This window comes from Suillus paluster (assembly GCF_016628075.1).
Source record: "Suillus paluster strain FC165 chromosome Unknown EDB91scaffold_75, whole genome shotgun sequence".
Lineage (NCBI taxonomy): Eukaryota > Fungi > Basidiomycota > Agaricomycetes > Boletales > Suillaceae > Suillus > Suillus paluster.
The window spans coordinates 82628-109247 of record NW_024537635.1 but is presented as its reverse complement, the minus strand read 5'-3'; the positions used below and the strand labels follow the sequence as shown (position 1 = coordinate 109247).

The following is a 26620-nucleotide window of genomic DNA, read 5'->3' as shown; positions in this document are numbered from 1 at the left end:
CATATGTACATCTGTCTGTAGATCTTCAGTCTGAATATTACCTTTTCTAAGCCCTGTTCTTCTGTCCCTGGACTTGAGCTAGCTCTTGTCATAACTCCTGTTTGCTGGCCTAGGGGATTGACTCCCTAGGTCAGCCACCTCCTCCACTCATCCAACTTCCCACACATTGGCTGCCTTTCCTGCGTGTCAGACTTGAGCCCAGCACTCTCGCACATTTATCCTCTTTGTTTCTGCTCTGTTTCAGACTTTGTCTGAGCAGTCCTTTCCGCTCCACTTCTACTATTGGTTCTGACTGCAGTAGTCTTCTGCCTCTCTCCTGTCAGGTGGACCAACCTCTGCCCGACGTTCCTGTGCTCATATAGTAGTCCATCAGTCCTCCTTCGTCAGAGGACCTCCACTCCAACGTCCTGTCGGAGCTCGTAGAACTCGTGTCGGACTACAATCCAAAATTAAGGGGCACAGCACATGAGCTGAAGCCAAGCCCCTCAGACTCTGCCTTACCCCTGAGCACGGTCTTAACACCTGTGCTCCTGCTTGACTGTCTCATCAGTTACCTTATGTATAGGTTCCATTCAACTGGAACCCTTTTCCCCATTTAGGTATATACTTTCCCCTTTGGAACATAGCTCTTACTTCCTGGATCACTGGTATTTCCTATAACCACTTGATTACTGATCCATTGCATACATATTGATATCTGCTCTGACTTATGTTTTCCTCTATGTGTTGCTTCCAGTTTTTGCGATGATCAAGCAAGAAAATCAGATTTATTGCTAAGTAATGACATCTGATTTTTCTAAATAGGAACAACGCCCTAGTGGGGCTATTTGGGCTCAAACCTGAAGGGTTTGCGACCCGAAACATCATTTCAAACCTGTGGGGAAAGTCCAGGATGAGCTGTGATACCCAAAAGTCCAAAGGAGCCCTGCGACGCATCAGGCGCAGCATGGACTCCCATCTTGAAGGAGAAGGGCGAAGCATAGAATGATGCACATACCTTGTTAATGTGCAGGAGGCATGGTATATCTGGTAAACAGCTCTAGCATGGGGGATTCCTGCAGATATGGGGCCAGTATGAGCACATGTTTGCGCAGATATCCTGTGAAGGCTTCACTCGACCACCTTCCTATAGATTTGACAACATCAAATGGAACTTCATGCAGTAAGTACTCTAGAGTGCCTCCTATGTGCAATTTGTGGCCTTTGAGGTTTCCTAGACCTACTCTCTTTATGATACCACTGACCCATTTCCAGAATTCGCTCCACGTCAAGGGTCTGGGTCCTTTCACATGTTTCCATGTGAAAAGATGGTCATTGGGCCGGGGATTGTTAACTGCGAAATGATTGAGGAGGGCCGTTTTTGGGTCCACTTGACCCTCTTGTTGCGCCCAATACACTCCTTCCCCAACTGCTGAAACCTTGGTACGTGGTAGAAAGATCTTGGTGACTAAAAATTTGTGATGGTCCTTGACATTGAATTCCACGTTCGAGCATTTGACATGTTTCTCTGGATCAAAACCTTTTATCATCTTTACTGTTAGCTCTCCTAGTCTGCAGAACACATAGAATGCACTGGTCAAACATGCATATACCACGGCATCAAGAGGTAATGATGGATTGAGGTGCACTCAAATCTCTAGAATCAATTTCATGGTGAATGGTTCGCGTTTGATCTGTTTGGAGTTGATCGGTGTAAGCTCAATCGCCCCATCCAAGGATGCTTTCAGCTTCCATGGCTGACCATGTAGCATGTGCCACACTTTTATGGCATAGACATAGTTAACTAACATTTTTCCTGAGTATGAACCTGCACAGCTGGCAATGAAGTTCAAAAGTGTACATGTGTCAACGGGACAGCGTTGGTCTTCTGGAATGGCTCGTTCATCACAGAAGATGTGAAAAACCAACAGGCCTGCCCCATAGCATTCCCTCATTCCAATCGCCCAGGATAGGTTCATAACTGTCAACACTCTCTCCAAATTGTCTTCCATGATGGCTAGGAACTTTCCATCTGGTCCCGTTGCTACTCTTATCTTCAGCGGGAACCATAATCTCATTCATTCTTGCGCTAAGCAATGGAGATGTAGTTGTGACGGCGCTGGGATCAATCCTGGTTTGTAAGGTTGAGGCTTGGCTGGCTATTCTACTGAAATAGCGGCTTTGAACTGTGAGTTATAAGCAGTGCTGTTGCTGTTTCTGATGGATGAGGAAGAGTGAGTCTGAGTCGTCCTTGCATTCATTGCTGCGGGTTTGATTGGGATTGTCACGAGCAGTTCCGTCAGTGTGATACAAGTCAATTCCATCTGTGCTGTAGTCTGATGGATCCGTGGAGACAATGAAGGGATTGACAATGAAGGGATGCAGTTCAGCGGGTATATAGAGCATTGGGAGGAGGAACTCTGTGTTACCGTAGACGCCTCTTGATGGATCGTCTGCTGGATTATGCTTGCTCGTGACATAAGCTGGGTGAAATGAGTAAGGTGCTGGGGAATTGTAGATAAGGTTGAAGATTTGTTTGAACACGGCATTGACTACCATGTTTCTGCTGCGCCCATTTCTCCAGCCTTCAATGACACCTTGGTTGTCCCCATAGACTCTGAAGTGTCTTTTCGATCCTCCCATTCTGACAATATACAGAGTAAGGAGCTTGAATCCAACTGCTTCTGCCCACCCAATGTCCTTTTTCCCACTGAGCGTCTGCCAGCCTTTGCATAAGCACCAAGCTCGCCATCTGTTTCCAATGATGATAGCAACTCCAACACCAGAGCTGGCATCTGAGTATGCAGCTGGGTTGTGTAATGTGAGTGGCTTCGGTATTGGATGTCCAACAAACAAACTCTGAAGTAGTGTCTTCCACCAGTGGAGGTCTTGTTCAAGGCTTTTGACTGGTCTGTGTGGGAGAAAAGGTTTCTCAAAGGCGAGGCGTAGCATAGCTTCCAGGGATGTAAGATAAGCACGTCCTTTTGGGACGACAAGCGTTGTATGTAACAGCTTACCATACAGCTGTTGTATGTCAAGTAAAATGTGCACGCTGTGCTGTTGCCACACTTCAATCGCCAAGAGGTATTTCTGTTTCTTCTCTCTGGAAAGGTATACTTTGTCCTGTGTGAGATCCCAAATGATGCCAATGTAAGGATTGGAGTATGCAAACAGTTTGTCCTTGGGGATCTCCCATGGTAGGTTAAGCTCCTTGGATCCTTCATCAATGTCAGCGAGGCTGCACGAGAAACGACTGTCCTCGATTGACCTTGCTTATGCTCCTGACAAGTTGATGATCGGGAACCGACAATCCTCGTCAAATTCCTCCAATGTCCCATCTTCAAAGATGTGGCCACCGAACCATATCCTGCCTCCATCTTGCTGTTGTCCTCTCTTTGTAATCTCCTTGTGCCATAGTTTTCTCTTTTCGTTGTAAGCTGCAATGTGCTCTTTGTGAATCCGAATGAATAAGTGATCGTTGACCCATCTTGAAGTTGGGCCAATTCCTTTTGAGTGAAACAAATACAGACCTGCATCTGCGAGATTTCCATAGGCTCTGGCTGATGGACGTAAGCCAAAACACATGCATGTGTCAATGCAGAAGTGTTCATCCGAGATTCAGACGACAGAACCTGGCCATTGTGAGGGATGAATTGGCACCATGCGATATGCCTCAGACACATCTCTAATGGCAATTTGGGAGCCTGGTGGCAGTCTACTGATTGTGAGCGCAAGCATGTGGAACGTTCCCCAAGTGCTGGGAAAATTATCTGCATTAATATACAAGTTGATTGACACATTAGGAAATTTGGCTGAAGGAAGGTGAGGAAAGGAATAGTTTTGAATAATGCGGTAATGCCCAGGCCGACCAGGCTTGGGTATAATAGAGAAGGGTGACGACTGAAATGGCCCGATAAGACTCTCAACCTCATTAATTTCGAGCGGACCAATATAGCATCCCTTCAAGTTCAGTCTGTACAATGGAGAGAAATTCCTGTCAATATGTCTTGACAGATTCTTTATTAGGAGGGGCTTGCGTGACTTTAATAATAGGAATATTGAGAATGAAACCTCGACAAAGGCCGTCAGGGATGTGAGGGTATCTGTCAATGAGTCCGGTAGCAATGAGTCTTGAAGCCCAAGCTTCTGCATTATACGGAGTGAGGGCCTTAAGTTTTCTGCACTCAAGGACACATCTGAGCTCTGTGAGACAAGAGACTGCATCTGGAGCAGAAATGTCTGTGATTGTGCGTGATCTCGATACATCCACTGACATGTTGCCAGTCAGCTGCAGATGGGTTTTCCGTCTTGCATGGTAAGTACCTTACCGATTCAAGCACAGAGAGTGTCATAAGATTCGTCCCACAGTTTGGGTGCCTTGCACTCAATAATCCTGTGTGGGTTCCATCCAAGGCATATGGCACACGTGGAGAGGATGCCTCCACTTGTGCCTGAATGAAAATCCTGGTGAGGCTTTTTGGTTCTGTGAGCATGCTCTGGTGATGCTGAGTGTTTATGCGCGTCTCTAGTGTCTCGTTGCCTAGATGAAGAGCTGGTCCGCTGATCAGACTGTGGTGCATGATGAGATGTGAGGTGTGTGGCATGTGGCATGTGGCATATGGCATGTAGCATGAGGCATGTGGCACGTAGCATGGAGCATTTTTTATAATCAATAGAATCGAATCAGAAGAAAAGTACGATGAGTAAATGATACACGTATTGTCCGCTGCTGATACTGACCTTGTAATCTCGAGCGTTGTCTCTTTTCAAACACTCCTCCTAATAGACTCTTCCTCTCATTTCTTCTAGAACCTTCTCGTTGATCTCGGAGAGATCATACAGGTCTGCTGCAGACTTGGCTATGATGTGCCACCATTTGTGTTGTTCCGCTTGGTAGACTAGCAGAGTTCTCTGTGTCCATGGGTCGGGGAGAGAACAATACTTGTGAACCTGTAAGTTTCTCCAAAAGAGCGCCGTAATCCTAATTCTGTCCTGTGGCCAATCCACTTCTAGTAGAGCGTCCAGGAGACGCAGGCAGGCCTGACAGAAATCCTCAAATGGGAGGTTCTCGTCATTGATGGCAGACCAAGTGCTGCAAGTTGATGCTGAAGAGACCCATGCTGTCGAACCGTCCGCGAGGGTAGACAAAACCATGGCATCATCATCCATCGTTTTCTTGACCAATGCTTCATCAAGTCCGTCGTTAGTGAAATACCACATTTCGACATACTCTCCTTTGTCTAACTTGCGAAGTGTGTAGGAACACGGTGTGATAGCCAGGTCGTCTGGGATGCCTGTGTTCTGGATTGGAGTGTACTTGTGCTTGTTTCTCTTCTGTTCTTCCTTGTGGGCCTCTTCCTCTTCTGCTAAGCGTTCTCGCTTTATGCATTCCTCTTTGTCCTCTTTTAGACGATCACAATGAGCTTGTTTGTCTCTGTCGTCATTCATTTGCTGTTGCCACAAGCATTTGTCGGTGTTGTTGTTCACTTCCCAAATGTTCCTGAGCAGTTGAACTGCCTGTTCTTCAGTAATGTTCCTGTTAATAAGTTGGGCTCGTGTGTTGACAAAGTCATTGGAAGCATAGTCGGGACAGACATCCATGTTGGGATCACTTTGAATTCACGGCATGTTGATTAAATAACATGTAGTCTTAAGTAGATTAAATGTGATGAAACAAGAGTGTAGTCGAGCAGTAAAGGACTTGTGAGTACTTCGTGATGGTATGAAGCAAGAAGGGTGAGAACTTCTGAAAAGCTGTACCACCACATAGAGCTCATTCTAAGTCCGTTCTCGTGCCTCAAACTGACTTAGAATACAATCTGTAGTAATACTTACAAATTGAATACTCAGCACATAGCCTTATGATATGGACTACTGATCACTACCTCCTTACTTAGAAGGATATAAACATATCATGTACTTAGCTGGTAGCCTTAGTCTTAATATTACTTGTCTTCCCTCAGTTTCTACTGGTGGGAATTCTCCGTAGGACTGTGCTCACTCTGGACACAAGTCTCATCTTGTTGTTGCTTCCACTCCTCCACTCCAACTTAGAGCCATGCTCTAAGTTGACTACTCTTACTTCCCTCCATCCAACAAACCAATTCCCTTGTCCCCTTCCTCTCTGACTTACTTCCCCCACTCCATCTGCCCCACTCCTAGTCAGCCCACTGGACTAGGGGACCCCTAGCCAGGAGGAGAGTCAGCAACTGTGTTTGGCGGTGTTTGTAGCAGAGCAAGGCAATAGATCCCCAGACATAGTAGTGCAAGCATCTCTTCCTGTTTGCAAGGTCTAGATCTAGAACCAGTTTCCACCACTCCACTGCCACTAGTAGCCTTTACCTCCTGACCCTCAAAGCAGACTAAAGTGGTCCACCTATCCTATCATTGGACAATGTTGGTCCTGCTCCAAATTTGGGGCACATACTCGGCTAAGGGCACAGTGCAAGAGCTGAAGCCAAGCCCCGACCCCTCCGCTTCTCTGCCTGAGCACAGTACCTAACATGTACATATGATGTCATATTGGGCTTGAAAAACTCAACATTGATGTTCAAAGGTTGATATGAAATATAATGGGCGGAAAAATTGTTGACAAACAAGCAAATGTGGTGATCTTGCTGCTTCATTTGAAGATCAAACTTCTTGAGCCACCTACATTATGATGGATTAGACTTGAACAAGATGTAATAAATCATCAATTAACTTACTCTTCAAAAATGACTGATGTCATCCAAGCCTTTTTATTGTTGTGGTAATAAAACCCATGCTGTTCTGGTGTTTGCTTTTTGAAGCATTGTGGTTTCTTTGCTCTTCCAATGAAGATGGGTTCAAGCCATTCACTGCCATTAGCATTACATGCTAGCCCAATAGAAATGCAGAATTTTTCTTTCTTCTTGCCACTCATTTGCTGTGATGCAAGACCATGGTCAGGAGGTGCACTATAAATAACTAAATTAACCATCATTATTCAGGAACTAATCTACACTCACTAAGGAAGAATGACATCTCATCAAAATTCCACTGATCCCATGGAGCAAACTTTGCCAAAATTCTGTGACAATGCTCCCTCTCCAGTTCGGCAGCCTCAGCCCAAGGATCAACAGAACCAGCCTCTCTATGCCAGCAGTGCTCACAAAGCTTGTAGGCTTTACAGAATGACTGCACCCATGCCTTACCAAGCAGTCTCTCCTTTTCTGGCACATTAAATTCATCTTCAAAGCTCTTCCACTTCTCATACAACATATGTGATGTGACTGTTTCACCTTTATGTTCCATGTGCTGGACCCATAGAACTAAGGCACACTCGACATCTGGTCAAGTGATAACTTTTGGCTGCTTTGCTGACAATACATTTGGGTTATCATTGATATGAGCTTCCATATTTGGGCGTTTTTATAACTTGCGAGACAGCATTGACTGGTCAAAGTTGAGTGCACTGGTTGGGAGTGATTTGAAGTGTTGGACAATGTCAGTGTTAGGTACCATGCTCGGGCAGAGAAGCAGAGGGGTTGGGGCTTGGCTTCAGCTCTTGCACTATGCCCTTAGCCGAGTATGTGCCCCAAATTTGGAGTGGGACCAACATTGTCTGATGATAGGACGGTGTGGGTACAACAATTCTACTGGGTGTAGAAAGTGTTGGGTCTTGCTGCCTGCTGCTATACCTGCAAGGAGGTGCATTCAACCCTAGAGGGTTTCTGGACTAGAGCTAGGTAGTGCTCAGAGAGAAAAGTGCAATCGAAAGAGCACTGCTCATGGTGGTGGCTTAAGAAGATTGTTTGTTTACATAAGCAGTAAAAATGCGTACATAAACTAAGGAAAGTAATGACAAGTGAAACTAAGTAAAAACCATCAATACAAGCCCAGAGTAACATAACTCCCTACAGTGGACAAAAACTCAATGTCATTGAAATGTAGAGGGTCACCTGGTCAATCATGAGAGCCTCAAGCTCTGCTATAATTAACAAAGACCAAAAGGGTATTCCAGCACAGCCTGATCTCACGTGCATAAGTGTTCTGGATGTGGAGTGAAGGATCATGGAGCTCAAGAGTGTCCTCAAAGTGAGAGTATGTAAGACATTCACTCCATATCAGCCTGAAGCATGGTTACATTTTCTTTACTCTTCACATCTTATTAATAAATATGCACATATTCCTAATGGTTTACATATTAGTTTTATGAAGAGTGTCCCCAGTATATTGCACACATACACCCTCTCTAATAGCCCTTTGTTACACACACACTACAATGCCTTTGCTACCATACTGAATTGTGAATACTCTACTGGATGCTATATTGGTCCCTTATCTAAATCAGACACAGAAAAACCCATTGGTCCTTTCCAGACAGCTCCGCTTTCCATGGTTCCTAAACCAGGAAAGCCAGGCAAGTTTCAGCTTGTACAAAACCTCTTATTTCCTTTATATCTGTCCACTGCTATTTCTTCTATTAATTCTTCCATCCACTCCGACCTCTACCCCTGTACCTGGGGCACGGCATCAACCATCTGCCTCCTCATCTGGTCCCTTCCTCCAGGCTCATAGGCAGCAGTTTGCAACATGGCAGAAGCCTATCACACAGTTCCCCTCCATCTGTCACAATGGCCAGGCCTGGTTGTTAGAACAGGAAACAATGAATTCGCCATTGACTCAAACTTTTGCTTCGGATTCTCTGCTTCTGCAGGAAGTTATAGCAAAATCACAGACACAGGTGCCAACATCTTCAGATCACAAGGGATTGGTCCACTATCTAAATGGGTGGATGATCATTTATTCATTTGCATTCTTTGGGAGCATCTTGAAGACTACAACAACCTTTGTAAGGCTTGCTCTGCTATTGTCACTAGAAACAGAGGGCTGCTTATCAATGGAGGGCATAAATGGTTCCGAGGATCAACCATGCCAGACAGCAGAGTTGAGGAATTCAATGAAGACTTATCATTCCCCATCCTTCATCTATCAACAGCGTCTCTGCATTCACCAAAGGATGCACTCTTCACTTACTGCTTCGATGACATCAATTGCTTATCCAAAATCCTGGACATACCTTGGGAGCTGGCAAAAGACATCTTCTTTTTGTCATGCACTCCTTTCATTGGCTTTCTCTGGGACATTGCAACATGTTCCATCTCAATCCCACAGAAGAAGAAAGAGAAACATCTAGCTGCCATTTGAGATTGGGAAGCTTGGTCCTCACATACCCTTCAGGAAGTGCAACAGCTATATGGAAAGCTTTTGCACACATCTCTGGTCCTCCCCACAGGGCAGGCCTATCTCGTCTCCCTCAAATACATGCTATCCATCTTTCACAACTGTCCACACATACCTTGTTCCCCTCCCAAGCATATAGGAGAAGACCTCTGCTGGTGGAAAGCCAGTCTCAGGCAACCCATCATTGCTTGACCCATTCCAGGGCCCATTGAAGTCATTGACCCCTCAGCTTGCTCAGATGCTAGCTCAGGTACTGGTATTGCAATTTGGATCAACAGTAATTGGAGAGCATGGCAACTCCTCTCAGGGTGGAAGGACAAGAATTGAGACATCGGCTGGGCAGAGGCAGTTGTGATGGAGTTTCTCATTATCACACTCCTCAGTTAAAGCCCAGAAGGCAGCTGCATCAAAGTTTTTGGTGACAGTTGGGGTGTTGTTGAAGACTGGTGGAAAGGTCGAAGCCAAAACAGGGCCACCAATACTGTCTTCAAATGCATCCATGAGCTTACTGCTCCCCCCAATATACATTCCTGAAGCTCTCCAACCCTTCATCGCAAATTTCAACAATCCCACAGTCCCTTCTAGATGTCATACACCCCATGAGAGCATCAAAGCACAGTTTCTCAGCAGTATCCACTTCCACTCCCAAGACTCACACAATAATCTCAACAATGAACTCCATCAGCAAGGAGAAGAAATCTTCAAAGCAACCAAGGCTTATTAAGTTGCTGAACATGATTATACAGCTTACCCTTCATTAAGATCACTTAGTTGCAGCTTATCCTGACAATCTTACCTCACAAACATCCTCTTTGCATCCTTACTGCACTGCCAAAGACGGACTTCGTTTATGGCTCCTAGTAGGGATCAAACAGCATTGGCCTGCCCCCCTCATGCTGATGCACAATGTATCCAGGACATCATGATCCACGCATGGGCCAGCAGCACCAGAGAAGCTTTTGGTAGTGGTATCCTGGTCTTTCATGTGTATTATGACTCAAAAGCCATTGAAGACACCCTGCGTGCTCCTGCATCTACTAAACTCATTTCAGCTTTCATATCAGACTTGGCAGGTTCGTATTCATGAAAGACAATATCAGGTTACATCCATGTTCCCATGCCCATCGGTGCGCGTGAAACCTCACACCTTTCTACCTTTAGCTTTTTACTCCCACTTCCACCTCCTTTGACACAACGGTATGTACTGTCATGTCATCCTCACCTCTCCCCCTCTGGTCCTATTTTGCACAATGGTATGTACTGTTGTGTTATCCTTGTCTCTCCCCCTCTAGTTTTGGATGCCACTGGTTCAACAGCGTGGTTGCGCCTTTGTGTGTTGTAGGATGACACCTAGGCACTGCACCACCTTAGTACCGTGACTTTCCAAATTCCCTCATTGTACAATGGAAACTTCTTCTCTTTCTCATTCCAGTCATTGTCTCCTCTGTTGCCACAGGTGGCATAACTTATGCCATCAGGCAGGGATTCAATGCCCTCCACTTTCCCATTGACTCCCACTTCCACCTCCTTTGGCATGATGGTATGTACTGTCATGTCATCCTTGCCTCTCCCCCTTCAGTTTTGGATGCCACTGGTTCAACAGTATGGTTGCGCCTTTGTGTGTTGTAGGATGATACCTAGGCACTGCACCACCTTAGTACCATGACTTTCCAAATTCCCTCATTATGCAATGGCAACTTCTTCTCCTTCTCACTCCAGTCATCATCTCCTCTGTTGCCACAGGTGGCATAAGTTATGCCATCGGGCAGGCATTCAACACCCTCCGCTTTCCCATTGACTCCCAACCCACCCCAGTCCAGGATGTGGAAGGAAAATCCACCAGGAGAGATCATGTTCACAAGTATGCGGGCCAGAGTCTGCCCCAAGACCACAACTTGCAATGGATAAATGTTTGATTGACATTGAAGTTCACACACCCGAAGAAATGTATCCCTCATCCGCTGTCCGCTTACAAGATGGACTGTCGTGCCTGCTGTCCTTCATATGGAATATTTGAAGGAAACAAACACATCTGCTTAGCCAATGGACTCAACGCCTGCCACCGGTCCTGCTCAGACCTCCTATGAGGGTAAGCCGCCCTGTATGTATCTCCGCTGCTTCCTTTGACATGTGCGGTGCAGCTCAAAATATATCTGAGCGACTCAGGAGTAGCACCAAATGCCCTTCTAATCATTTAGGCTCAACCCAGCCATCCTCACAAATGATCCTGGCAGGATGAAGAGAGGCCTTCCCAGGAGAAGGAGAAGGAGCTGTAGAGACTTCATCTTGTGGTTCAGAACCCCAGTCTGCCAAGGATGTGCTGCATCATGGCGTGAGCCTCACAGCAATCGAGCTTGTAGCCCTTGGCATCAGTGCACTAGTCATGAGCAACATCACAAGCAATTTGTGGATTTCCACCGGAGAGCACAATGTAGTGGAGCCCAGATGGTTTGTATATAAATCTGTCATGAAACAGGAGATGTCATGGTTCAATCTTCACATGGGGTCGATGGGTCTATGGCCCGTCTCAGCCCTTGATTCTGATTTTTGACAATCCCAACAGAGAGACCAATGAAGTATGCACTGCATCATCGCAGGTGGGTAGGCCAGCTGCTTCAATATCTGACTACCACCATTATGAGCCTTGTGCTCACTTTCATTTGGTGGCCACTACTTACCCTCATCATTCTCTCCGCCGCCCCCACATTAATTATCATTCAATCATTCTCAAAAGTACTTGCTGGGCCACTCCTCGCTCGTGAGTGTACATTCACTGCCTCTACCATCATAAAGCATGCTGTGTCTGTAATTGCCACCATAAAAGCATTCAACGTAGCTACGCATGAGATCCGTGTCCTTGCCCATGCCCTCGGACGCATAAGTGCAGCAGGAAATGGACTCACAGGCATCTGGGGCCTCACATCTGGCTTCAGCCAGTTCATCACAATGGCGATGTTCATGCAAGGATTCTGGTTCGGAGCTCATCTTGTCCGGGAAGGAAAGAATACGCCTGGTCAAGTTATGAGTGTTTTCTGGGCATGCCTTATTTCAACGAGCAACCTCCAAATGGCCATACCCCTTCTCATCACATCTATCAAGGGCAAAATTACTGCTGCAGAGCTCTCAGAGATGATTTCAGGAGCACAATGACCATCTTCAAAGTGATGAGAACTTCAGAAAATCCAGCCCAAGTCCTTCAATGGTGAACTCAGCCTCACTGATGTGAGCCTTCACATATTCTGTACGACTGGACTGCGATGACATATGCCGCCTTATCTAGCATTCTCTTCAAAGGCTCGGTGTGGAGTGTGTCGAAGTTCAGAGCGGGGGAATGGCTAGTAGAGTTGCTCTGCCTTTTCCAATTCACATCGCAGTGACCAAAGAAAATCATTTTGTTCCACTCAAAGACGTATTCTGCTGAACTGGAAAAGTCTCTTCTCAGTGCGGATGTCAACCGCATTGTCGATCACCTATCTTTTGGTTGGTATGAATCTTTGTTCCAGTCATACATGGCCAAAAAGGTATGGATCGCATGAATCATCTATGATTTTTAAAGTCACTGACTTCACCCAATAGGAGAAATGAAAGGTAGTAAATGGATGGCTTACACTGCACGAGCTCTGATTGTGCAGTTCTGGGAGCTTACCAAGGTTAGTAGGCTGAAAAATATTGTGCCATGTTCCTGTAATCATTTACAATTTTTGAAGTCGCTGACTTCACCTGATAGGAGAAATGAAAGGTAGTAAATCTTCTATACTAAAATGACTCGGTCACGTGTAGTTGAGACAACTTGACTTATGACTAATCAACTTGCAAGACAAGATGTGTTGTTAAGTAAGCCACTCGGATTGGTCACGTTCCAGTGCTTGAAGCAGGCGCTGAACGGAACGTTCAACACGCACGTGTGATGGAGAATCGTCGGTATGTAATTCGAAGTTGTGATCGCAGTGTTGCACTCACATGATCTAACTACAGCGGTGCTGAAAAATGCCATCATGATGCTTCCGTAGTGTCGAGTCACTCAGACTCCGAGTCAAGCAACAACCAGGTGAGGATATCCGTTCAGCATTCTCTGCCGCGGGTCTTATTTGCCTTAGCATGCGCCCCTTTTGAATCTCACAAAAAGACCGCCAGACTCGCCTGCGTCTCGAGAGACCAAATGGCGTGCCATATCCAACAACTTTTCCGCCACTCAACACGCTGCTATCCCCGGGGGAAACACTCATGAAAAGGTGAGATATAATTTCTTTTCAATGGATATATATATTCAACTCCCTTAGAATGTACAAGTCCGAGATCCTTCCATGTCCGAGTTCGAACGGCGGTCTTTGGCCCAGCGTCAGCGTCACGAGCGTGAACGCCTCCAGTGTGAGGCACGAGGAGTCGGTGAGCAGCCAGAATGTCTCGCACAGGCTCCTCATAGCCCTGAGGCTGAACAAGGGACACGGGCCACCACAGCATTTGAACGCCGTTCTCTTGGACAAAAGAGACGCCACGAACGTGAGCGACAGCAACGTGAAGCTCAGCAACCACCAACCACTGGAACACCTGGATCGGCTGCTCGCGAATGCGAACCTACTCCTAGAGCCATGGAAGTTGATGAACTCCCACCTGCACACCAACATGATCATCGCCCTGATGGGATGGACATTGACCTGCTGCCGCAAGCTGCAAATATCTCAGAGCCTGTTGACAATCTCCACAACCATGTTCCACCTGCTTCGCCGCAATTTCCTGCCACAATTCCACCACAACAGTTCGTTCCTCTTCCTGTTCGCCCCGATCTTCCTCTCACATGACGGCCATATGTCGAGCCAAACTTGCGTCATGATCTAGGCAGAATGGATGTTGCATGCCCCCATTGTAATGCTCTCCATTGGATGAGTGAGCGCTTGGCATCATCTTCAAACTGAAATCCTGCCTTTGGAATGTGCTGTGATCAAGGCCAGGTTCACATTCCTGCCCTTCGTGATCCTCCAGAGGCTCTCAGGAATCTTTTTGAAGCATGCACTCCTGAAGCCATTGAGTTTCGGACCAACATACGGCAGTACAATGCAGCACTTGCATTCACGTCACTTGGCGTCAATATTGATCGCGAAGTCAACAATGGTAGAGGGCCATATGTGTTTCGTGTTCATGGGGAGCTGAGCCATCGAATCGGAGATCTTATGCCTACAGAGGGTCGGCAGCCAGTGTATGCACAATTGTATATTTATGATCCACAGGCAGCTCTGGATGAACGAATGCAACACAACCGTGATTTAAACCGGCGCACCATGGATAAGCTTCAGACTATTCTCCTGCAATACCACCGTTATTCAATGCTATTTTGTCATGCATATGAAGTACTTGCCCAGCAGCCAGCTGATTCTCCTGTCGCCATTTGTTTGCTTGCTGATCCCAGCCGAGATCAACAACGGTACAATTTGCCTACTGTCAGCGAGATTGCTGCTATTGTACCTGGAGATGGCACACAAGTCACTGATTCCCGTGATATTGTGCTTCATCGACGAACGGGTCCCTTGCAGATAATTCACGATGGACACAGGTCTTATGCTTGCCTTCACTATGTCCTGTTTTTCCCTCATGGAGAGGACGGATGGCACTGGGATCTCACAATGCACCAACCTGACAAAGAGAAGCTGAACCGTCTCTCACAAGTTCGCTATGCAGCATTCCGATTATTCTCTCACGAAACGGAGTTCTCAGTCATCCTTCGAGGCAGTGCACTTTTTCAGCAATGGCTGGTGGATACATTTGCTATCTCTGATCAGAATCGTCTGACGTATCTTCGCCTGAATCAAGGAAAGCTTCGGGCCTCGTTATATAGTGGCCTCGAGGACTCCGTCACATCTGCTGGTGATGACAATGTGGATCTCCATGAGCTTGGTCAACAATTCATCCTACCATCTTCATACACCAGAGGACCACGATACATGTATCAATGCTATCAAGATGGATTAGCTCTTGCACACTACTTCAAGAAGATTGATATCTTTATGATGGTCACCTGCAACCCAAAATGGCCTGAAATAGAACAAGAGCTTTTGCCAGGTCAATCTGCTGCCGATCGCCCAGACTTAGTGGCAAGGGTATTTCATATGAAGAAGCAGGCAATCGTTGACAATGTGTATAAGAAGGGTGTATTTGGTCGAACAGTCGCGTACATATACACCATCGAGTTTCAAAAGCGGGGCCTCCCACACATGCATATGCTCATCTTCCTTGAGCAGCCAGATAAATTGTTGACTCCTGTCGACATTGATACGGCCATCTGGGCTTGGTGGCCTGACCCAGAGACGAATCCGAAGCTCTTTGAAACAGTGAAGACATGTATGGTCCATGGTCCATGTGGGGCCTTGAATCGAAATGCACCTTGCATGGAGGACGGAAAGTGCACCAAGGGATATCCGAAGCCCTTTCAAGCACAGACAAACATCGACCATGAAGGATACCCTCGCTATTGCCATCCAGATGATAATCGCATCTTCAAAGTTGGCCAGCACGAATTGGACAACAGGTGGATTGTGCCGTACAATCCATTCATGTCAACTAAGTTTGACTGCCACATCAATGTCGAGTGCACAGTCTCCTTTGGATCAGTCAAATATGTCAACAAGTATATATGCAAAGGACACGACCGTGCAACCATGGAAATCAACTCGCGCGATGAAATTCGTCAATTCATTGACGGCCGATACACTTCTGCTCCCGAGTCAGTATGGAGAATTCTGCAATTTCACATCCACAAACAACAGCCTCCTATCACAAGGCTGCAGGTGCATCTCCCTGGGCAACATATGGTAACATTTGATCCCGACGAAGACCCTCAGGCTGTGCTTGACCGAGCTGCAAATGAGCGGACTACATTAACAGCTTTCTTCGCAGCAAATGCTGATGCAGGTGCACTTGGCATTGAGGCACGGAGATACACATATCAGGAGTTTCCCCAGCATTTTACATGGAAACCATCGAAAAAAACTTGGGACATGCGTCAACAAGGCTTCGCTCTTGGACGCATGTACTATGTTGGTCCAACTGGCGGGGAGCGGTTTTATCTTCGCACCCTTCTGACTGTGGTCAAGGGCCCAACCTCATTTGATGACCTTCGTACATTCAACGGCATTGCTTACCCATCATTTCGCGAAGCTTGCCTGGCACGTGGGCTGCTGGAAAATGACGGTGAATGGAGACAATGCCTGGAGGAGGCAGCCACAATGCAAACCGGAAGACAACTGTGGCAGCTGTTTGCAACTATTTTGCTTTTTTGCTCGCCCACAGAACCTGTGACATTGTGGAATAATTTTCGTGCACATATATGTGATGACCTGCGCCATCGACTGATGGTTGTTGCACAGCGGGACAACCCAACAGACATTGAAGTATACGACTTTGGCCTGTATCTCTTAAACCAAGTGCTGGAAAAATCAGGCTCTTCACTGCGGAATTTTGCCATGCCACTGTCGCAGCATGACTGGGGTGCTCATATTGAGAATCAAAACTCATATATCGCTGAACAGCTGTCATATGATGTGCAGGAGGAGCGTCGACAAGCACTCCAGCATATTCCCCTACTCAACGCAGAGCAACAGGAAGCCTTCACACACATCTGGGAATCTGTCAAACATGAAAAAGGCACAACGTTCTTTCTTAATGGTCCTGGTGGAACAGGAAAAACATTTGTTTACAAGACCATTTGCCACAAGATACGAGCAGAGCGGCTAATAGTGCTATGTGTTGCCTCATCTGGGATAGCAGCATTGCTGCTTAGAGGAGGACACACTGCACATTCGATGTTCAAGATTCCCGTTGATGGCCTTAATGAGGACTCAATCTGCAATATTCCAAAAGAGGGTCCTCTAGCCGAACTTATTCAACATACACATCTCATTATCTGGGATGAATCTGGTATGCAGCATCGAAATGCACCAGAGGCAGTTGATTGGACCTGTCGTGACCTGCGTAACAACAACAAACCGTTCGGAGGCATCACCGTTGTGTTTGGAGGTGATTTCCAGCAGATACTTCCTGTGATACCCCGAGGAAGCCGCGAAGATATCATTGGTGCAACAATTCAGCGCTCTCATCTTTGGAAAGATGTGCAAATTCTCCATCTCACTCGAAATATGCGACTCAACGATGACCCAGACAGCCAAGTTTTCGCACAGTGGTTGCTTGATGTTGGTCATGGACGGAATTCAGATTCTGACAGCATGGTCACCATTCCAGATACCATGATCACACGTGACCTCAGCACACTCATTGATTCCATTTACAATGGGCTCTCCGATAATTCAAATGGTCCTCCGCCACCAGATTACTTCGCACATCGCACGATCCTCGCTCCTCGCAATGGAGATGTTGACATTATTAACAAGGAGGTGTTGGGGCGAATGGCTGGTGCAGAAAGGACCTATTTCAGTGCTGACAATATCATTCATGAAGATGGGGCTGATGGTGATGTGCAGGATGGTTTCCGGTCGAGTTTCTGCGAAGTCTCAATTCCGCTGGTTTGCCTCCTGGCGAACTTTCATTGAAGGTTGGATGTCCTCTGATTCTCCTTCGAAACCTGGCACCCAGCCAAGGGCTCTGTAATGGGACACGAATGGTACTTCTTCGCATGTCTGACAGAGTCCTCGAGACACATATTCTTGGTGGTGATCACAATGGAGAGACTGTCTTCATTCCTCACATCTCCCTCATTCCCTCAGCAAAATCTGCAGACTTTACCTTTGTTCTAAAGCGGCGACAATTTCCCGTGCGGCTCGCGTTTGCGATGACCATCAATAAGGCACAAGGTCAATCAGTCAAGTTTGTGGGACTTGATCTGCAAGTTCCCGCCTTCAGTCATGGTCAACTCTATGTTGCTTTGTCACGGTCAACCTCGAGTCATCATATCAAGATGCTCCTCCCTCACGATGTCTCAAAAACTACCAATGTAGTTTACCCTGAAGTTCTTCTTTGGTGAGCACGTTCCATCACCACCGCTAACCCAAGATGCTTACTACTAACAGACTCCAGAGCAGTCGAAGTTACATCACATAGATATATCTCTCATTTTCTGCTCAGTCAATTGCATATGTGATCATTCCTTTAGCTTTGAAATTAATGCCTCGCTCACGGCTCTACAGATCTTTGTGCAATGTGACACGTGGCCACCCATGTCAAACAATACAGTGTCGGCAATGTGGGTCAAGACCCTGACAGTTGCTTACTCGCTACCGAGACTAATACTCCAAGTCCTGTTCACAGTTACAACTACGAACACTCTCAAACATTCTGCATGATTCCATGCATCTGTTACCCGATGGGCCTCCAGAATATATAATGTAACTGTCCGGTGAGCATTCCGCACTAATTCTCTATCATACACAGTCTCACAAACTATTCTCGCTCACAATTCCTCATGTCAAACTCAAGCGCAAGTTCTGCCACCATAGTTGCTGTTGCTGTCCTTGAGAATGGGAGGTTTTGTGAAGGTCAAGGCAGGGCTCTCAATTTTGATGCTCAAATCTATCTAGGCGATGATTGTCCTCCATTGCTAGCTGCATTGAAGTACTTTAATGCTGACAACCAGGCTTTCGATCCTGTCGGCTTCTACATTGTCATTGCGAGAGTAAGTGTTATTTGGTTTCATCCACTACATTGTACACTCATTCACTCGAAGGTTGCCAAAATGGAACCAAGTGCAAACATTAATCTCGATGACCGAAACCGAGAATCGTACTTTGATCTGGTTGGTGATGTTGTCAGGGTATGTCTCACTCATTGCATGATACGGGTGCACCTGATTTTTTCCATCACCCAATGCAGTTGATTCCCATTGCAAAGGATGGTGTTTCTCCACTATACACACCTTACATCGAGATCTGCGGCACCATCGAGCATGTTGATGACCTCGCAAACACATTTTCCATAGACGTGCATCAGTATGTCTCGAGCCTTCGAACCAACTCCACCGGAGCATCAAGCACCAGTCAATGGCCTTTCAAATCCATCCTGCCAGTTGAATGTGGCTTTCCGAATACGGCACGGTGGACAAAGTCAGGCAAGAAGCTCACGCCCCAGCTGCACCATTACATTTCTGTCACTGGTTTTATTACCGGAAGAAAGGTCAAGACTGTTGAAGGATCTGAACCTGAAACTGATAGGTTCACAGTTGAGGTGGACTCAATTGTGTTCCTAGGGCGTCCTGTCGTCACAAAGTCGTCGGGCAGCATCTCGGGTATGTATCGCATCGATTTTGTTGTTCCGCTAGCTATAACAGAGATCAGGTCCTTCTACAAGTGGAACACCGAGCAAACCTGGGTTGAAATTCGACTTCTCTCAAGTCCCCCGGCCTGCTAAGCGCCAAAGGACTGAAGAAAACTGATTTGTATTCTTTTTGACTCTCTATACAATTGTTACAGTTGAGTTTTGTTTTCGTCGTCGTCTTGACTCTCCATCACATTAAACTGAGTACTTCACTCATGCTACTAATACCTACTGCCATTCAGCACATATTTTATTGTCACGTACATTCTGTTAGTGTTCGAACAATGTCAATGCCAAGTGAGTGGCGTAGCCATGGGTAACTGCTAGTGGATGGTTTATGCTGCACGAGCTCTGATTGTGCAGTTCTGGGAGCTTACCAAGGTCAGTAGGTTGAAAAATATTGTGCCAAGTTCCTGTCATACTCACCTGCAATGCAGAAAGCGGACTCGCTTGACATTCTGCTCATTGTCGTTCGTTACATCCTCATGCACACATCATTCATTCATTTGTTCTTCTCACCTCATGCACTTGGTTCCAACTTGAAGCTCAGTGTTGCAATCTTGTCATCATCCATCCTCGTGTTCACACTCGCTCTCCCCATCTCACTACCTTGAGATTCCTTTGGATCCAATCAGTCTCAAGGTTTTTTTTGCAGATAACAGTGTATTTGTAGTTTTAACTGGTCTTGTGCCCACCTTCGTCATATCTCCAGCCATTGAATCAGATGAAAGACTCTCTTTTTGGGACACCATCTAGACAGGATTTGGTGAGGTCAGTAGCGTCATACAATCCCTGAATCCTTTACTCATGACTAAATGTGCAAGGTTTCCCAAATCATTTCGAGTTCATATACCTCCCCTCTAAGCACATCTCAAAAAGTCGAACCGGTCAAAACAAGTTTTGAACTTGTTTTCAACAGAAGCCTGTATGTAGCTGAGCGCCTAGCATTGCCTAAGTATCTCTCCACCAATGAGAGTGCACGCTTATGGCTGAAGAAAGTTTCAAATGTGAACATAAACTAGGCCATTCTCTCAGATGCAGATTGCAGCAGGAGAAGCCAGACCACCATGACCCCCTCCCCCGGAAGCTTCAAAGTCCAACTCCTCAGTCACCGGTCACCGTGGAGTCTTTCCGGCACTTACCTTACATCTCAGAAGAATGATTCATCTGAATCTGAAACACTAGGCTATGTACCATCTTTTAGGGTCTGCACCCTGTACATCAATATTTTTGTTTGCAAAGTTTGAATCTGAAACACAAGGCTACATACCATCTTTCAGGGTCTGCACCCTGTACGTCAATATTTTTGTTTGCAAATTTCAAATCTGAAACACTAGGCTACGTACCATGTTTCAGGGTCTGCACCCTGTACGTCAATATTTTTGTTTGCCAAGTTCGAATCAGGACACAGCGCTACTACTCTCGAATCAGAATGAGCGTGGTCATATCAGCCTGTGTTCTGTTGCAGTGTGCTCAGGTGCTGAGGAGCTGAGCATAAAACCAAGACTTGTATGTGGGATTCTCTGTAGTGCTTATGTATATGTCCAAGGTTCAGGTCCAGTTCAGCATTTGCAAAATTTCCTGTTGAACTGGACCAAACTGGACTTCCACAACACTACATTTAGACTGGTCAATATATCTAAGAGAGCTGAGCACCCCCAGCCTATTGTCATGGCTAAGTTGAAGCCTGTTGGATGGCCCTTGTGTTTAACGGCTGAGCAGATCAGCTTTCTGCAAAAATACTCTCAAACATGGGTAGCCAGTCAAGCTGATGGGTCCACTAGGAAACTGGGAAAGTCAATCCAGGAGGAATTTGAAAAAAATGGGGCATGACAACTACAGTTAGTCCATTGTGATAATGATTGGTAGCTGCACTGCTTACACTTTGACATTGCAATGATCTACTAGATCAGCCAAGCTATTGGCAGATGTTTTAGCAATAACACTCGTCCAAAGAAAACTACTATTACAGCAAGCTCCAGGAATGGTGAGTAATTACTTGTACTTGGTGCATACATACACAGTACCAGTTGTTGTTTCACAGATGCTCAGTTAGAGTTGGATGACATTCAGAAGGTTCAGTGCAAAAGTGCTGAGCCTCATGACTTTCAGCTACTTGACTGTTAGACTGGCACTATGCCTTTAGAAAATCCTGCTGAGGCTTCAGAATGGTTGTGCAGGTGAGTATCAGAGGCTGTTTAGCACGTTGTCTGAATCTCACTCATAAAATCTCACATGAAGTGAGAATCCTATGGAGCAGCTGGCTACATTCAGCAGGCTTGAACATGAAGAAAACATGTTACAAGACAATACTAGTGGGTCAGTGGAAATGTACAGTCTCATCACCACACCATCCTGAATGTTCTAGATTGCTTCTTGATATCGGGGATGTTTTTGAGACAGTTCAACGTGCAGTCGTCAACTCACAACATAGGGTAGAAGCTGTAGTCTTTGGTCAGGATTGTGAGGGCAGCCATGTTGAACGGTGTAGGACGTGGATCGGCACCGACATGGTACTCCCTTGATGTACCGATCCACTGCAATATTCACCCGACCCCGTGCGCTCTATCCGACTCCTTGCCGATCGAACTCCCGCCCATGTGCGTTCAAGCCGCTCACACAAGCGGATTGGCCGACAATGAATCAACGTGCACCATCGGTCGGTCGCGCACGTGTTTTGCCTTTCTAGCTCACAGATACTCAGTCGAACCCCATATCCATAAAATCCTTGTCCATTGGTGCATAGTATATTCTTCTTTGGTTTATTTGACAGATACAGTACTTTTACCTCTCAAACTCCCTATTACGTCGCCTTAAGCGGCTCGGACCAATTTACTCTCACATATCCCCGTACATATCACGGACGATCGACCGCATGTCCCGCGTACATTTCTAGCAAACCACGAGGTAGCCCGGACATCCCAAGCGATGATTATCTCCATTATTTACCTAGTAGCCGATTTTGTACTTATGGAGCGCTTGCCCGTGATTGCAATTCAGTTAATTCTCACTCAGAAGCCGTGTCTTTTGTGTTCCGTTATCTTCTGATCCTATTCTCGTGTCTGTCCACACGTTCGTCTTAAAATTTCCGTTCCCCATCATCTATCTAAGTCGGCCGCACTCGCTCACGCACTGATTGGTAGAAATTATAGTCAGTCGGCTTTACGGGTAACCGTTTACGCTGAACACATATTGGATTGGCTGCTCTTTGACTTGTTGTCGCGCCCCTCATATTATATACTGAGGCAGCAATTCAGTTTGCTTTGCTCTGCTTCCCTCGGGTCGAACTGAACATTTTAGGCTCACTACTCGAATCGGCCGTTATCGCGCTGAGGTCATAGTGGAATCTGCTCCTTACAACGGTGTAGGGAGTATCCCTATGCTAGGCTCGTATCCACCACTTTTCTGATGCATCAGGCATCCATCCGACGTCCATCCAACACCTATCCATTCCATCTGATACCCATCCACTTTTCGGATGACATGCGGATACCTTCGGATCTCCCCCTATAGCTCACGCATCCGCCACATCCATCCTGTCCACGTCCATTCTACCTCATTGGTACGTACTCACATGCATTTTCTTGTTACTGACTGAACACAGACATATCCTCTCACACTCCAGTATTTTTCGGATAGCTTATGGCATGGTCTTGACTCACTACCTATATCTCTATGTTCCTTGAAAATACTGTACCCTATAAGCATGGAGGTTTTCGAAAAATACTTACTTCATGTAACTTCCTCCCACTTTTCCTACACCTTACCAGAAAATTGCTTTGACTTATACCCACTATCCATCCAACCTTTAATGAACTTCCTTCAACTTTGATTCACATCCTGTCCAATCCACAAGTGCCATCCGCTCCATCTGACGAATTCGTACATTTTGCATCCTATCCGTTTCATCCACTTTTGCGGATCTTTCATCCTATAGGGTCACTTTAGACAGAGACTAGTATTCTCCAGTAGCAATCCCCTTAAGGGTCGAACGCACTTGTTCCCAAGCGAGGCAGCAGGCAGCAAAGACCCAACTGTGTAGTAGATCAATTTCTCTCCGCTGCACTTGTTGTACCCACAACGGTGCATCAAAGCTGTTACAGCATTGCATCACATTGCTATTCTTATTTTATTTTATTTGTATAATTCAATTCAGCTTCAAAAGCTCTTGCGCTCACGCAGATGGTGGTCCTCCTGCATTTATGAAATTTATCAATGATGTAAATAATGCATACATCAGGTGGCAAGTTTAGCTAAAAAAAAATGAGCACTGGAACTACTACAGATGGTCTAGAAGCCTGCCAGTGTTCAATATGATGGTATGTATTCACTATATTTCAAGTACGATTTGTTGCTTATTGCTCAACAGAAGCTTCAGAACTAGCTGCTGATGGTGAAAAAAATGTCGCTGTTCAATTCTTATCAGAACCAACTCTAGGCACCAGTGCAGCTTTGGCATCTGATGGTTTGCATTTGCAGTATTTCACTCTTGATAGAATCAGAGCAATCCATCCTGGCAGTAGAGCAATGGAATGGCAAACTGGTATCTGCCTCAATAGTCGAGCAATGGAATGGCGACCAGGTCTCTGTTAAACCCACACTGCCTCGAAGGAACAACTACATAATCAATGGTCATGGACGCCCTAAAGGGATTTTGTGCTTGAGAGAGGGTTGTACAAGTTGGTTTCATACCAGCAGATATTGATCTTCACACAGTGAAGTAGTACATTCTGATTGGATGATCGTACATTACCATGGTGTAGAGAATTTTCATCTATTGTTTCTCTGCACTTAACTATCTGCTGTTTGCCAGGTACTCAATATGACTTGAAATGAGGTGCAGTAATCACAGATGCATTTTTATGCCCATGTGGCCAGATGGCCTCGTTTGAATCAAACCAAGTTTATTGCCATGCACAAACAGCACATGCTATGGTGGACCCCTTGGCAAAAGTTGTCTTTGTTAGCCTTACAGTACATCATTTCCAGATAGAGGATGTGATCTCATTCTCATGACGCACTTTAGCCAGGACAGAAACCTACCAAGGGCAACACATTTAGGGAGCCTTCAAATGTAAATAGACCTGAGGTATGTTGGTCTCAAGTCAGCATTTCAATGAGGCTCTTATATGTGCTATTTCCCTCCCTGGTATCACATTATTTTTGTACAAATTCAGTGACACTGTTAAGGTCATGCTCAAGGGAGAGGTTACTCAAAGGGCTTTGGCTTCAGCTCATGCACTGTGCCCCTTACCCGAGTACGTGCCCTTTAATTTCCAGGGGACAGAGGGGAAGTCCGACGGAAGTCCGGGGAGTTCCAGAGGACTTAGTGTCGGCAGAGTTCAGTGGAACTCTGGAAGGTTTATACAGGGACAGAGTAAGGCTACTACGGGAGTCCGGAGTAGAAACTGAACAGAGGTTAGACTACCCTAAGGTAGAGCCAGAGAAGTAGTCCTAAGGTTTAACCCCTAAGACTCGGAGGTGGACAAGAGGTGAGACTCAAGTCCGGAGATTGCAGGAATGAGCAGAACTAAAATGATATTTGAACTGAGGAGTTCCGGAGTATTACAGGGGTTTATATACTGTAGGTATCATGTAGGTAAATCAGTCAGCAAAGGCAAGGGCTATGTACAAAGCATGTGGAAAGTCTATTACTAAGTATAACAGATCAAAGCAGTGAAGTCGGAAATGAAGTAAGAGTGGACGGATCAGTAAGCATAGCGGAATAGGACATAACTGGTAACCGGAGCAATAGCTAATCTAAAAGGAGTTAGGGGTGAGTGTGGAGACGAGGGCGGAGTGCCAGGTGGAATAGTAAGACGGAGGACCGGACTTCAATGAAGTAGATCCAGAATTCCGGATCCGGAGGTACGGGATATGATAGTATCCCCCCCCTAGGGCCGAGCCCTCAAGGCTTAAACAACTCATAACTCGGCGAGGGGACTGGGCTTGCTTGGGTAGGCAGCGTGGAAGCCCGAGACGAGTTCTGAAGCATTTCTGAGTTCCATGGTGAGGAGCCAGGATGTTTCTTCATCCGTACCTTCGTAACCAGTCCAACGTACCAGGTACAGGAGTTGGCCATGTCGCCGTCAGCAGTCGAGTTTGGAGTCCAGGATCTCGGAGATCTCATACTCTGGTTCTCCGTCAACTTCAACTGCGGGCAGGGGTGGCTGGATACGATTAGGGATGGTGTTCGGAGTTGTGGGTTCCAACTGCGAGACGTGAAATACAGGATGTACGGATTGCATGGAGTCTGGAAGGCGGATGGTGAAGGAATGAGTACCGGGATGGGAAATGATGTCAAAGGGTCCTAGGTTCTTTTCTGATAGCTTCTTGGAAGGCTGGGTGGAACGGAAATATTTTGCTTTAACGAACACTTGGTCCCTAACCTTGAAGTCCAGAGCGGACTTCCGTCTGGCGTCAGTGGGGCCCTGGTAACGTTCTTGGGCGTGGGACATCTCTTCCCGGAGGAATTGGTGGAGGTCATCTAGGTCTACGGCAAAATCCCAGGCACAGGCAGAAGATAGGTCTCGTTCTGGGTATACGGAGATGTTGGGATGGTATCCCTTATTGGCAAAAAACGGTGATACTCCAGTGGTAGCGCTCGGAGTGTTGTTGTATGTGAACTCCACCAAAGGAAGGAGTTCGAACCAGTTATCCTGTTGATAATTGCAGTAGATTCGGAGATATTGTTCTAGGGTCTGGTTGGCGCGTTCAGTCTGGCCGTCACCTTCCGGATGGTAACCAGAGGTGAAGTGGAGTATCATGTGTAATGCTTTTCCAAGAGACCGGAAGAAGTGGGATATGAATTCCGTACCTTGGTCGGAAGTGACATGAGATGGAACTCCGTGTTTGGAGAAGACGTGGAGAAGGAAGAGTCAGGCGAGGTCTGGGGAAGTGATGGTGTCATGTGTCGGAACGAATATTGCCTGCTTGGACAGACAATCTATGATGACGAGGATTGCCATGAAGCCAGAGGAGATTGGGAGTTGTTCTATGAAGTCCATGGAGATAGAGTTCCATGGCCTTCTGGGAATGGGGAGTTGTTTGAGCAATCTGTAGGGCTTATGTCTCGGAACTTTGGCTCGGGCACAGGTAGTGCAGGACTTAACATAATCCTTGACATAGGTGTGTATTCCGGGCCAGGTATATTCGCGCCGGATAAGTTCCAACGTCCGGT

The 26620-nt window shown here is 46.3% G+C and overlaps 5 protein-coding genes across 5 annotated transcripts; 4 read left to right on the top strand and 1 right to left on the bottom strand.

Annotated features, from left to right (window-relative positions):
• Positions 1-4758: 4758 nt before the first annotated feature.
• On the bottom strand, positions 4759-5598 carry EDB91DRAFT_1059788 (uncharacterized protein; the record flags this gene model as incomplete). Its single annotated transcript, XM_041314279.1, has 1 exon — positions 4759-5598. A coding segment is annotated over one exon (840 nt), but the record flags the coding sequence as incomplete, so codon positions are not given.
• Positions 5599-10036: 4438 nt separating this feature from the next.
• EDB91DRAFT_1252900 (uncharacterized protein) lies at positions 10037-11102 on the top strand (the record flags this gene model as incomplete). The annotated part of the gene is made up of 3 exons (XM_041323576.1): positions 10037-10259; positions 10619-10788; positions 10845-11102. 3 exons carry the CDS (start codon positions 10037-10039, stop codon positions 11100-11102), a joined length of 651 nt encoding a protein of 216 aa, XP_041172785.1.
• Positions 11103-11973: 871 nt separating this feature from the next.
• EDB91DRAFT_1010013 (uncharacterized protein) lies at positions 11974-12258 on the top strand (the record flags this gene model as incomplete). The annotated part of the gene is made up of 1 exon (XM_041312399.1): positions 11974-12258. A coding segment is annotated over one exon (285 nt), but the record flags the coding sequence as incomplete, so codon positions are not given.
• Positions 12259-13093: 835 nt separating this feature from the next.
• EDB91DRAFT_1252898 (uncharacterized protein) lies at positions 13094-13985 on the top strand (the record flags this gene model as incomplete). The annotated part of the gene is made up of 4 exons (XM_041323575.1): positions 13094-13107; positions 13162-13234; positions 13284-13418; positions 13467-13985. 4 exons carry the CDS (start codon positions 13094-13096, stop codon positions 13983-13985), a joined length of 741 nt encoding a protein of 246 aa, XP_041172783.1.
• Positions 13986-18592: 4607 nt separating this feature from the next.
• EDB91DRAFT_1085633 (uncharacterized protein) lies at positions 18593-19533 on the top strand (the record flags this gene model as incomplete). The annotated part of the gene is made up of 4 exons (XM_041315918.1): positions 18593-18802; positions 18854-18940; positions 19000-19411; positions 19445-19533. 4 exons carry the CDS (start codon positions 18593-18595, stop codon positions 19531-19533), a joined length of 798 nt encoding a protein of 265 aa, XP_041172782.1.
• Positions 19534-26620: the final 7087 nt, after the last annotated feature.